Source organism: Cetorhinus maximus, chromosome 32 (genome assembly GCF_964194155.1).
Source record: "Cetorhinus maximus chromosome 32, sCetMax3.hap1.1, whole genome shotgun sequence".
Taxonomy (NCBI): Eukaryota; Metazoa; Chordata; class Chondrichthyes; order Lamniformes; family Cetorhinidae; genus Cetorhinus; species Cetorhinus maximus.
This window is the reverse complement of record NC_135910.1, coordinates 4,424,696-4,437,575: the sequence shown is the minus strand read 5'-3', so window position 1 is coordinate 4,437,575 and position 12,880 is coordinate 4,424,696. Positions and strand designations below refer to the sequence as shown.

General features: G+C 41.9%; 1 protein-coding gene across 2 annotated transcripts in view; it reads left to right on the top strand.

The window, feature by feature from the left end:
• The window catches only part of supt5h (SPT5 homolog, DSIF elongation factor subunit), an 80,586-nt gene that overhangs the window by 19,075 nt on the left and 48,631 nt on the right, over positions 1-12,880 (top strand). The window contains exons 5-6 of one of the 2 annotated variants that reach the window (XM_078533390.1): positions 8,305-8,316; positions 12,011-12,080. In XM_078533390.1, coding sequence (XP_078389516.1) covers positions 8,305-8,316; positions 12,011-12,080 — 82 coding nt within the window. The remainder of the gene's footprint in view (positions 1-8,304; positions 8,317-12,010; positions 12,081-12,880) is intronic. The other variant, XM_078533391.1, reaches the window with a different exon arrangement.

The window sequence follows — 12,880 nt, the reverse complement described above, 5'->3', positions numbered from 1 at the left end:
CCTATCATTCGCACTTATTTTATAAAAGTTACCTATAAACCCAGCTTTGTGTAATTATTGTACACCACAACAGCCAGTTTGAGGTCACCAAGTAGATTTGCCTAGTTTTAAGGATCACGAGTTAGTGATTCAGCAGCATTGAGCTGGATTAAACGTCTGAATTATGTTGGCTTCATCGGTGGCCTTTCATTTTATTACATGTTGTTAAATTACTGGTTTAATGTTTATGCTTGCTCCCTATTAGTTTCTGTGCAAGGGGCAACTGAACCTAAGAACAACACAGAAGTGTCTCGCTTTTTTTGTTTCTAATTTCTGTGCATTCGTTTATACAATAAGCCTGCAATTGTTCCTATGTGTGTTACTAGTGTAACGAGTGTATAAAATGTCTTGATATCTAAGCAGGAGCTGAAACAGTGAAATTTTCCCATAAAGAGAGAATAATTGCTCTTTCTTAAAAAAAAGGGTGTGAAATTTAAAGAAAAATTCTAAGTTTTGCTAACTTATTGTAAGTGTCAAATTAGGTTACCAGCAAACTTTCCCCAATATGACACATTCTATGCGCCACCTATACTTAGAATTATATAGAATTTACAGCACAGAAGCAAGTTATTTGGCCCAACTGTTCCTTAGCTTTTATGTTCCACAAGGGCAGCTTGCTTCCTCTCTCTCTATCAGCATACCCTTCGATTTATACATGCCAATACATTAAGTTTCCTTGCAGCTTCCAGTGGCATCAAGTTCTGGACTAGGAATAAACTTCATTGCAACTTGTTTTCTGCAAAGATCAAAGCAATTGATATTTTGCCTCCACGTTCCTTTGTTTTTCCATCGGTAACTGTACTGCACGGAGAAATCTGGCCAGAACCAGCCTCACAGTCTGCCTCCAATCTCCACACAGCCTGCTTCTACCTCTTTTCCATGATCCACATAGCAGACTGCCCTCATGGACCCATTGTTTCAGTCTATTCTTGCCCACGGAGCTGATTTCTTCCTACCTCAAATTTCTTTCTCGCCTTGTCCAGCCCCTTCCCACCTACACCTGTGCCTCTTTCAATGCTCCTTTCACCATGGATGTCCAATCTTTCTACACCTCCATCCCTCACCAGCACGGCCTGAAGGCTCTCCACTTCTTACCTGAATGAAACGCCAACCAGCCTCCATCCTCCACCTGGCCGAACTTGTTCTCACAATGAACAAATTCTCCTTTGACTTCTCGCTTCCTCCAAATAAAAAGTGTTGCTGTGGGAACTGGTATGGGCCTGAGCTAAGCCTGGAATAATTAGAAATTCTTCGTTCCAGGTCAGGCAATGCCTTACATTTAAAATTTTCATCATTGTATTCAAATCCTTTCATGGCTTCACTTCTCCCTATCGCTGTAACCTCCTCTACTTTTTCAAGAACTTTGCATTCCTCCAATTTTGGCCTTGTGCTTCCACAATTCCCTTTGTCCCAGCATCGGACGCTGTGCCCTCAGCCACCTATTCCCTAAGCTCTGGATTTCCCTTCCCAAGCCTCTCATAAGAATGTGCATACAAATTAGGAGCAGATGTAGGCCACTCAAGCCTGCTCTGCCATTCAATAAGATCATGGCTGATCTGAGTGTAACTTCCACTCCACATGAGGTGTCAGCTGTGGCTCAGTTCATAGCACCCTCGCCTTTGAATCAGAGGGTTGTGGGTTCATGTCCCACTCCCGGAAACCAAGAACTGTGATTGTACTCGAAAGAGTTGCAATCTGTGACTGTTGATAACTCGAAACAGTTTCCACTCCACATGAGGTGTCAGCTGTGGCTCAGTTCATAGCACCCTCGCCTTTGAATCAGAGGGTTGTGGGTTCATGTCCCACTCCCGGAAACCAAGAACTGTGATTGTACTCAAAAGAGTTGCAATCTGTGACTGTTGATAACTCGAAAGAGTTTCCACTCCACATACCTGCCCCCCCACTGATGATGTTTCACCCCCTCATTTATCAAGAATCTTTCTATCTAGCTCTGCCTTAAAACATATTCAAAGACTCTGCTTCCACCTTTTAAGGACGAGAGTTCCAGAGACTCTCAACCTTCTGAGAGAAAAAAATTCTCCTCACCTCTGTCTTAAATGAGCTTTCTCTTAGTTTTAAACAATGACCCCTCGTCCTAGATTCTCCCACGAGGAAACATCCTCTCGACATCCATTCTGTCAAGACCCCTCAGGATCTTAAAGATTTCAATCAAGTCACCTCTTACTCTTCTAAATTCCAGTGAATACAAGCCAAACCTGTCCAGCCTTTCCTCATAGGACAACCCACCCATTCCTGGTATTAGTCTAGTAAACCTTCTCTGAACTGCTTCTAACGCATTAACATCTTTCCTTAAATAAGGAGACCAGTATTGTACACAGTACTCCAGATGCGGTCTCACTAGTGTCCTGTACAACTGAAGCATAACTGTGCCCCCCTACTTTTGTAATCAATTCCCCTCACAATAAAGGGTAACATTTTATTAGCTTTCCTAATTACTTGCTGTACCTGCATACTAGCTTTTTGCGATTCATGCACTCGGACACCCAGATCCCTCTGAATCTCAGAGCTCTGCGATCTCTCACCATTTAGATAATAAGCTTTTTTATTGTTCCTGCCAAAATGAACAATTTCACATTTGCCCACATTATACCCCCATTTGCCAGACCTTTGCCCAATCACTTAACCTATCTATGTCACTTTGCACACTCCTTATGTCCTCTTCACAATTTACCATCCTACCTATCTTTGTGTTGTCAGCAAAATTTAGCAACCATTCCTTCGGTCCCTTCATCCAAGTCATTTATGTAAATTGTAAAAAGTTGAGGCCCCAGCATTGATCCTTGTGACACATCACTCGTCACATCATGTCAACCAGAAAAAGACCTATTTATGTCAACTCTCTACTCCCTGTAAGCTAGCCAATCTTTTATCCATGCCAATATGTTACCCTCTACACTATGAGCTTTTATTTTCCACAATAACCTTTGATGTCGCAATTTATCAAATGCCTTCTGGAAATCTAAGCACAGTACATCCACTGGTTCCCCTTTATCCACAGCACATGTGACTCCTTCAAAGAACTCCAGTAAATTGGTTAAACATGATTTCCCTTTCACAAAACCATGTAGACTCTGCCTGATTGTCTTGAATTTTTCTAAGTGCCCTGCTATGGCAACTTTAATAATAGCTTCTAGCATTTTCCCGGACAGATGTTGGGCTAACCAGCCTGCAGTTTCCTACTTACTGTCTCCCTCCCTTTTGGAATAAAGGAGTTACCTTTGCTATTTTCCAATCTAATGGAACATTCCCTGAATCTAGGGAGTTTTGAAAAATTAAAACCAATGCATCAACTATCTCACTAGCCACTTCTTTCAAGACCTTAGGGTGAAGTCCATCTGGACCTGGGGATTTGTCCGCCCACAGCCCCAACAATTTGCTCAATACCACTTCATTGGTGAATGTAATTTTCCCAAGTTCCTCCCTCCCTTCCATTTCCCCATTTACAGCTATTTCTGGCATGTTACCTGTGTCCCCTGTAGTGAAGACTGAAGCAAAATATCTGTTTAATTCATCCGCTATCTTCCTACTTTCTGTTATCAATTCCCCAGAAATACTATCTAAAGGACTAGCGCTCACTTTGTTAACTCTTTTCTTATTTAAATATCTATAGAAACTCTTACTATCCATCTCTATATTTCTAGCTAGCTTTCTCTTGTACTCTAATTTTTCCCTCCTTATTAATCTTTTTGTCTTTCTTTGCTGTTCGTTCCAATCTTCTCCCATGCCACCCACCTTTGTGTAATTATATGCTTTTTCTTTAAGTTTGACACTCTCTAACTTTTTAAATTAACCATGGATGGTGGGTTCTCCCCTTGGAAGTTTTCTTTCTTATTGGAATGTAAGTATTCTGTGTATTCTGAAATATCCCTTTAAATATCCCTTCAAGTGTCTGCCATTGAACCTCTATTGACCTATCCCTTAAACACATTTGCTAGTTCACTTTAGCCCTGCTTTCATGCCCTCATAATTGACCTTATTTAAATTTAAATACTAGTTTTGGGTGGACTTGTTTCTCCCTCAAAATGAATGTAAAATTCAATCATTATATGATCACTGCTACCTAGGGGAGCTTTCACTGAGGTTATCAATTAATCCTACCTCGTTGCTCAATACCAGGTCTAGTATAGCCTGCCCTCTGGCTCCAGAACGTGCTGCTCCATGAACTATCCTAAAACATTCTGTGAACTCCTCATCTACGTTACCTTTACCACCTGATTTTTCCAGTCTATATGTAGATTAAAACCCCCCATGATTAGTGCGGTACCTTTCTGACAAGCTCCCATTATCTCTTCTTTTGTACTCTGTCCTTCTGTGTAGTTACAATTTAGGGGGCCTACTTTTCTTCTCTCCCGCCTTTAAGATGCTCCTTAAAACGTAATTCTTTGGTCAAACTTTTGGACACCTCTTTTAGTGTTTCCTTATGTAGCTCAGTGTCAGATTTTGTTCAGTAACATTCCTTTGAAGCACCTTGGGCTGCCTTACTGTGTTAAAGATGCACTCGCTGTACTAGTTTGGACAAGAAGAAGTAACACTTGAGCGATTTTAGAGGATGGCTCCCAGAGCTTGTGAGGCCAAACCCCAGCTAGAGTCAGCACTTTTAGGGCAGGAAGGGAAAAGATGGTGGGGGAGGAATGCTGTACTATTTTCCCTAATGATCTTGGTGATTTTCAGCACGGAAAATAATTTTTCTATCAACTTGCGTGTGGTCCAAATGAGCTGAGCAGTTCTAGTGCAACACAGAGGAACAAATGCAGGCTTGTAAATAAGGGAAATGAAAAATGTAGTATAAAGGGTTAACAGGAAAGGCTAATGTATGACGTAGATGATGATGCACTGCTGACATCAGCCAGTCATGTGTTAGAGAGAGAAGTTGGAATCATGCCTAGGAGCAACGTGCTTACTCTAATCTGTTTAGATGTGGTACTAATAAACAAGTGTTAAGCAGATACCAGAGTGTGTCTACAGTCTGCCTAAGAACCAAGTCCCTTGCCTAGAGCCCAAGGTAGAAGGACCCATCTCAGAACACAAAGAAACTGAAAATGAGAAGAGAAGTTTAGGATTTTTGAATTTTAAAAAAAAAATGTAGTTGCCCTTTCAAGCTCTAAATCTGCTTCCATTTCTCATTTTCCAAAATGTTATCGTTGCCATATAAACTTGCCACAGTGAGGGGAACACTCACAGAATATATCCAGACTGCTTTGATAATTGAAGCAAAATACTGCCTTTGCTGGAAATCTGAAATTAAGAACAGAAAGCTCTGGAAATACTCAGCAGGACAGGCAGCACCTGTGGGGAGGGAAAAGAAATGTTTTGAGTCCAATATAACTCTTCTTCGGAACTCCTGTTGCTGCACTCGCTGTAGGAACTTGGACAAGACAAATTGACACTTGGGTGATATTAGAGGATGGCTCCCAAAGCTGGTGGGGCCAAACCCCAGCTAGAGTCAGCACTGTTAGGGCAGGAATGCTGTATTGGAGAAGAGTCATATTTGACTCAAAACGTTAACTCTACTTTGACAGTTTCAAATAAGAATTCCGGTAACACATCACAATTTTTTTTTTGAGAAATATACTTTATTCATAAAATACCTGGAAGAACATTCCAAACCATTTCAATATCACCATCACAAAAGTACAATCAGATTCAACTTTTACACATGGATCACGAGGTGAATCAATGCAATCAATGAATATTACAGTCATTTCAATATGGTCAATGCAGTCAATGGTATTGGAGTTATCAACATACATCATGTTGCACTCTGAGGTGCTTCAATACAATTATAATACAACTATTATTGAATGCATACATTCATTTTGAGCTGTACAGCCCGAGGGACTCTAAACAATTCCCAGCCCCTCGGTGCATTGTGGCAGAAAGTCTTAGACAGTGACCTTTCCCCTTTGCGGCGGCTGCCCCAAGCTTTAGTGCATCCCTCAGCACGTAGTTCTGGACCTTGGAATGTGCCAGTCTGCAACACTCGGCCGGGGACGACTCTTTGCGCTGGAAGACCAACAAGTTTCGGGCAGACCAAAGAGCGTCTTTCTCCGAGTTGATGATCCTCCAGCTGCAGTTGATGTTTGTCTCGGTGTGTGTCCCTGGGAACAGCCCGTAGAGCAGAGTCCTGTGTCACAGAACTGCTCGGGATGAACCTCGACAGAAACCACTGCATCTCTCTCCAGACCTTCTTTGCAAAGGCACAATCCACAAGGAGGTGAACAACGGTCTCGTGTCCACCACAGCCACCTCGAGGGCAACGTGCAGAGGGGGTGAGACTCCTGGTGTGTTGGAAGGATATGACGGGGAGGGCCTTTCTCACCACCAGCCAAGCTACGTCTTGGTGCTTGTTGGAAAGTTCTGGCGATGAGGCATTCTGCCAAATGACTTTGACAGTCTGCTCGGGGAACCATCCCACCGGATCCACCCTCTCCTTTTCCCGCAGGACCTCTAAGACAATACGTGCCGACCACTGCCTGATGGACTTGTGGTCAAAGGTGTTTCTCTGCATAAATTTTTCCACCAGGGACAGGTGGTACGGCACGGTCCAACTACTAGCCCATACACAGGCTGCTCAGATACCTTCAATTAATAATGCTCGAGATGATTGTTGGTATGTTTTAACGAAAGGCAGTATTCAGGTAACGGTATCTAGTACCTTGTCTTATTTTGTTTTAAGGAGGGAGTTGTGATAATCTCAAAGTGTCTACTGAATACCCAATGCAAAACAATTTAATTGGACCATCAAAGGTTGTCTTTCCTTTCAAAAAAAAAGTGTAGGTTTATGGAAAACAGTGTCTGAAATATTACTCTGTGATCTTGGGTACACAAAGCATGTAGCACACTCCTATGAAATTCTGTTGTTTGCTATTTTAGTGCTGACATTTAAGTCAATAAAAATGCATAGAATATAAAAGAAAAATAAAAAACTTTATACAAATTGTGGCACAGTAATTACAAGCCCTGTAATACTAAATGGCTGACAGCTTTTCTGTTTAAAATACTTCTGCTATAAATTTAATTATATCGGCCTAAAACCAGAATTCTTTCATACCTCTATTCAAAAATGAAATATATTATTTAGGGCTTATTGCTTAATCACCAATTCCAGTACTTGCCTTCCTATGTAGGTCAGCATTTTGGAATTAAGTCCGTGCAGAGACATATCACGTAAAGCTGCAGTGAGGTAGACTTTCTACCAAATGGGTATGCCAGAGCCTTTACCATATCAATGCTTCTATACGTAAAATATATACATATTAAAAATCTTGGAAACAAAGTGCACTTCTCCCTGTCTGTAAGCCCTGCAATGTTATCCCAACTTTAGGCCCCCTGTTAAGTCAACGCGAATTACGATGTGGATGTTACCACTTCAACTCTGCAATGTCAGCTGCAGGCTTTGGCCACCAGGTGGCTCTGGAGCAAGGTTTTTCAAGATTATAAACTGTCTATATCAGTTTATTCATGACCTGTCTTATGGAAACAAAAAAAAAGTTTATGTTCATTAACTAACTGGTTATCACTTGGAAATTTACTGATAAAATCATATTCCATGTCAGTAAGGCACAAGAGCACCTCCTTTTTTTACTGCTGCAGAATATACATTGACAGCTGTAGCTATCCTCACCACATGTAATACTTCAACCATCCAGGCATTTAGAGCAAGATTCCAATCACTACAATCAAATAGATGAATGGGGATCTGAAACTAAAACAGAAAATGCCGGAAAAACTCAGCAGGTCTAACGGCATCTGTGGAGAGAGGGAAAAGAAAATGGAGTTAACGTTTCGAGTCCTTATGACTTTTCTTCAGAGCACTGAAGAAGAGTCATAAGGACTCGAAATGTTAACTCTGTTTTTTCTCTCTCCACAGAGGCTGCCAGACCTGCTGAGTTTTTCCAGCATTTTCTGTTTTTGTTTCAGATTTCCAGCATCCGCAGTATTTTGCTTTTACCTAGATGAATGGGGATGGTGTTTGAAAACCAAATATGTTTTGCTTTAATCAGGCCTGTGTCTAATTGAAGCCCGAGTGTTAATAGTTTACCATTTCAGTCTGCAAGTGCTCTCTTTGGAAACATGTCCATTTTGCCCTTGTGTATTTTTCATTTCTGTTTTGAATGTGCATCATACATTCCTGCTTACGTACCATGTTTTAATTTTTGTCCTTACATTTTTTTGTTCCCCGTTCACCATGTGATTGATTTTGGTGGTATTGTTTGGCTGTTTACTGTGTTGCCTTCTCAACAGAAGAAATTGAAGGTACGTGCACAATTCCGTATATTGTTTGAGCTTAATGCAAATTAGTCAATGGATCACAATTATTCAGGGCTTTGAAACTGCGCATGTGAATATTAACAAAATTCCTTTGTCCATTGTAAAGAATCAGTTTGCACAAACATTTCTATTTGAGTAACAGGGGAGCTTTAAGGAGTATGTTAGGCATTCATTTGGGCCATCACCCATAGGGTGTAAAAAATAACAAGCAAACTTATGAAATATTCCAATGCTAATACCAACACAGGGTAATTTCAAGGCCCAAGTGTGCTTATATCTGCAAGCTTGCAGTTGACCTTATTTCATTTAAATTTATATAACGTGCCACATTGATCCATCTGGCTGTATACTTTGCTTTCCTACATGCAGCACAATGTCTGTCTTTTAATTTCTTATTGCTCAGTGGGCTGTTAAGGTAATGGTTCAAGTTCCACTCCTGCTTGATCAACAACAACACCTTGTATTTCTATAGTGGGTTTAGTGGAATAAAACGTCCTGCTTCACAGGAGCATTACAACGCAAAATTCGACACCGAGCCACAAAGGCCAATATTAGGGCAGAAGGCCAAAAGCTTGGTCAAAAAGATAGGTTTGAAGGAACATCTTAAAGGAGGTGGAGAGGTCTAGGGAAAGAATTCCAGAGTTTAGGGCCTGGACTGCTGAAGGCCTGGCGGCCACTGGTGGAATGATGGAAATAGGGAATGCTCAAGAGGTCAGAAATAGAGGAGTGCAGACATCTCGGATGGCTGTGGGGTGGGAGAGATAGAGAGGGGTGAGGCCATGGAGGGATTTGAAAACAAAGGTGAACATTTTAAAATCGAGTTGTTGTTTGACTGGGAGCGAATGTAGGGCAGCGAGCACAGGGGTGGTGGGTGAACGGGACTTGGTACAAGTAAGGACATGAGCAGCAGAGTTTTGGATGACCTCAAATTTGCAGAGGGTAGAACAGTAGAATATGAAAGGAAGCATGATTCTCAGCAGCAGCTGAGTTGACAAATTGGGTGATACTGAAGGCTGTTCCCCTTAGTTGAAGGGTCAGTCACGAGGGGACATAAGTTCAAGGTGAGGGGCAGGAAGTTTAGGGGGGATGCGAGGAAAAACTTTTTTACCCAGAGGGTGGTGAGGGTCTGGAATGCGCTGCCTGGGAGGGTGGTGGAGGCGGGTTGCCTCACATCCTTTAAAAAGTACCTGGATGAGCACTTGGCACGTCATAACATTCAAGGCTATGGGCCAAGTGCTGATAAATGGGATTAGGTAGGTCACGTGTTTTTCACGTGTCGGTGCAGACTCAATGGGCCGAAAGGCCTCTTCTGCACTGTGTGATTCTGTGATTCTGCAGTCTTAGTGATGGTCTGGGTATGTCCTTAGAAGCTCATCTTTTGACCAAATATGACACGAAGGTTGTGCGTAGTCTGGTTCAGACTCTTGAGAGTTGCCATGGAGAGGGCTAGAGAACAAGGTTTGTACGGGGGACCAGAGACAGTGGTGGTCTTAATGTTTAGTTGGAGGAAATTTCTGCTCATTCAGTACAGGATCTCAGGCAAGCAGCCTGCCAATTTAGAGACAATGGAGGAATTGAGAGAAGTGATGATGAGGCAGAGATTGGTGTCGTCAGTGTACACGTACAAAAAACTGCTAATTTTTTGGATGATGATTCAAAATGAGACTAAGCACTTTCATAGCAAACATCTTTATCTTTAGTTTCCTCTCAAATATCCCCAGCAAAGAAATGGCTTTTTAAATTGAATAGTGGAATACAATAACATGGGATGCCATCTTGCACTTGACTTTCTGGTATGATGTAATGTAAATTGTGTGTAGAGATTTCGTTCATGGCGCATTCCATTCTTAATCCTCTTTGCATCATTCATGGCTCATAGAGGTGATGGACATCCCGCTCCAAAATCTCCTACAGTATCACTCTTCATCCGTCTGTTGGGTTTTGAGAGCAGCCCAGGGCTACTTATCTATCTGTTTTGCTTCCTTCGATGAATTACTCAGTATCCTTACCTCGACTCCACAATAGGAATTCACAGCATAGGGAATCGCTTACTGCATTGTCCGCACTCCTTTCACAGGGCACTTTTACATGCTGGTTGATTCCCGGATGGTCAGACAGGATGAGGTGTTTTTTTTTGTCCCAATGTTAGAACCCAACCTGTGTAAATACCTTAAGTTTGGAAATCTAAGTGATTTTTTTAATTAATGGGGTGACAGAAACAATGTTTTTCAGATCTTATTTTTTTCTAGTGTTTTGTGATCATTGACCAACATTCCCTTAGGGAGTATTAATATGTGGGCTGATTTGAGAAAAGGAGCAAATCCTAAATGTAGATGCCAACCTTCCACAGATGTTCTTCCTGGATATATCAATTTTCTACATTTTTATCCCCTCCTTTCCGATCTATTTCCATTCCAGGAGTTTCCCACTAGTGTTTGCTGCTCCTGAAAAGGGCAACTTGCCTCTGAGTTTTTGGCAGTATTGTTTTATAGTGAGGTCTTAAGGGCTGGATGACTGGCTATGAGAATGTCTCCAAGCCTTCCCCTTTTTCCCTTTGGAGAAATACTTATTTTTTGCTGAGCACCTTCCTGAAGTCAGGCATACGGAGTGTGAAGTCGTGTCACTAGCGAGGATTGCTGCTGGGCTGTGCATTACCCCTGAACTTCCGCTTGCCTGCTGGGTTATATTTCCAGCTTATGGTGCCCTGCTGACTTAAGTAAGAACTGATTTCATTGGCTGGGCATAGCTCTTGTAGAAATGGGTACAAATTGAACATGTTCACCGCTGTGGCTGCAGGGCTCTTGATGTTGATAGCTTTACAGGGTGGCAAGAGGGACAAATTATTGGCACTCCATGGTTTGTAGCATTGGACCATAATGGGGGTGATTGATGAACTGGCAAATTAAAAATGCCGAGTCTTATCCATTACCTCCGAGTGTTCTCTGTCTAGACTGAGTTTGTGTTAATTAGAAAATAGGGCTCAAGTCCCCATGTCTACCTATTACTTTGTGGTACTTGCTATAGATGAGACGTTTTATCAGTTATTGCTTGGGGCACAGAATGCCTAATTTTGGGAAACGAGGCCTTGTCCATGTAACCACAGTGCAAGTGTGCCCTGTTTCCCGATGGCATTTACAAAGGATTTTGTAACTTTAGTTTGTTTCTGGAAGAGGTCATGATTCAGTCAGTAACTCCCAGCTTCTGCCAAAGAGCTTGGGATAAAAATAATGACAAACTCTGGCTGTCAGTGACAGCCGTTCAAGTTAAGTTTCTACCCTGTAGATACCATTTTCATTAAAAATCTTTTAAATTTGCAAGCTGTCCTTCTTTTAAAACTAAAATCCAGGAAGGTGACTTTACGTTAGGCTTTCCTAGATATAAGCTAGATTTAGCACTCTGCTGCCATCTTATTTAAAAATGTTTTCCATTTGAGTAAGTAGTGAGACTCATTCCCGAATATTGGTTTGAGCCTGAGTTTACACTTGGTTGATGAGGCATGAGTTGGTCTGTGCCTCTATAGATATTCAACCCTTGTATTGTTAAGGGAGCTACAACTTGGAGAGGGCAAAAATTGGAAGTTCAAACATGCAGTAATATCTAATTATGGATGGACAAGTAGGGGTTGGTTACTTTGCCTGCCGATGTGTTGTCTCCTCACCTTCTTTATTGTACTCTGTAGCCTCCAACATTGACAACCTGGTTCTTGATGAAGATCACTCAGGAGCAAGAAGATTGCTGAATCACTGGAGGTAACCCTTTTCCTCCTGCCTCTTAAAATTTAAGGATAGTATCTCTGATCAACTGCCTTTAATGTTGTCACCACTGGCCAAGGAAGAGGGCAACCTACTCCTAGGCTTCCAACAATACTGGCTTGGGAATAATCCTCTTACTCCTGCTTTGCCCCCCTATTGGTACCTTCCCATTACTGACACACAGCTGAGATGGGAATTCGTGTTCACCCATATTACATCAGATAAATTTTCGTTGATTCTTGCATCACAAGGATTTGTACAACCAAAGTGCTGTGGGTCTGGAGTTACATGCAGAATCATAGAAAGTTTATGAGACCAACAAGAGGCTGCTCGGCCCATTGTGCCTGTGCTGGCCGTAAAACAAGCCACCCAGTCTAACCCCACTTTCCAGCATTTGGTCCGTGGCCTTGCAGGTTATGGCACTTGGCATGCATATCCAGACACCTCTTAAATCAGTTGAGGGCATTTGCCTCTACTACCCTTTTTCAGGCAGTGAGTTCTAGACCCCCGCGACCCAAAATATTTCCTCATCTCCCCTCTAATCTTTCTACCAATAACTTTAAATCTGTGCCCCCTCTTCACTGACCTCTCTGCCATCAGTGAACCGGATGGATTTTTACAACAATCTGGTAGTTTTAGGAACATAGGAACAGGAGAAGTCCATTCAGCCCATTGAGCCTGCTCTGTCGCTCAGTACAATCATGGCTAATTGAACACTTCAATGCCTTTTTATCCACATTATCCCCATAACCCTTTAGGTTATTGTTAATCAGAAATCTATCAATCTCTACCTTAAA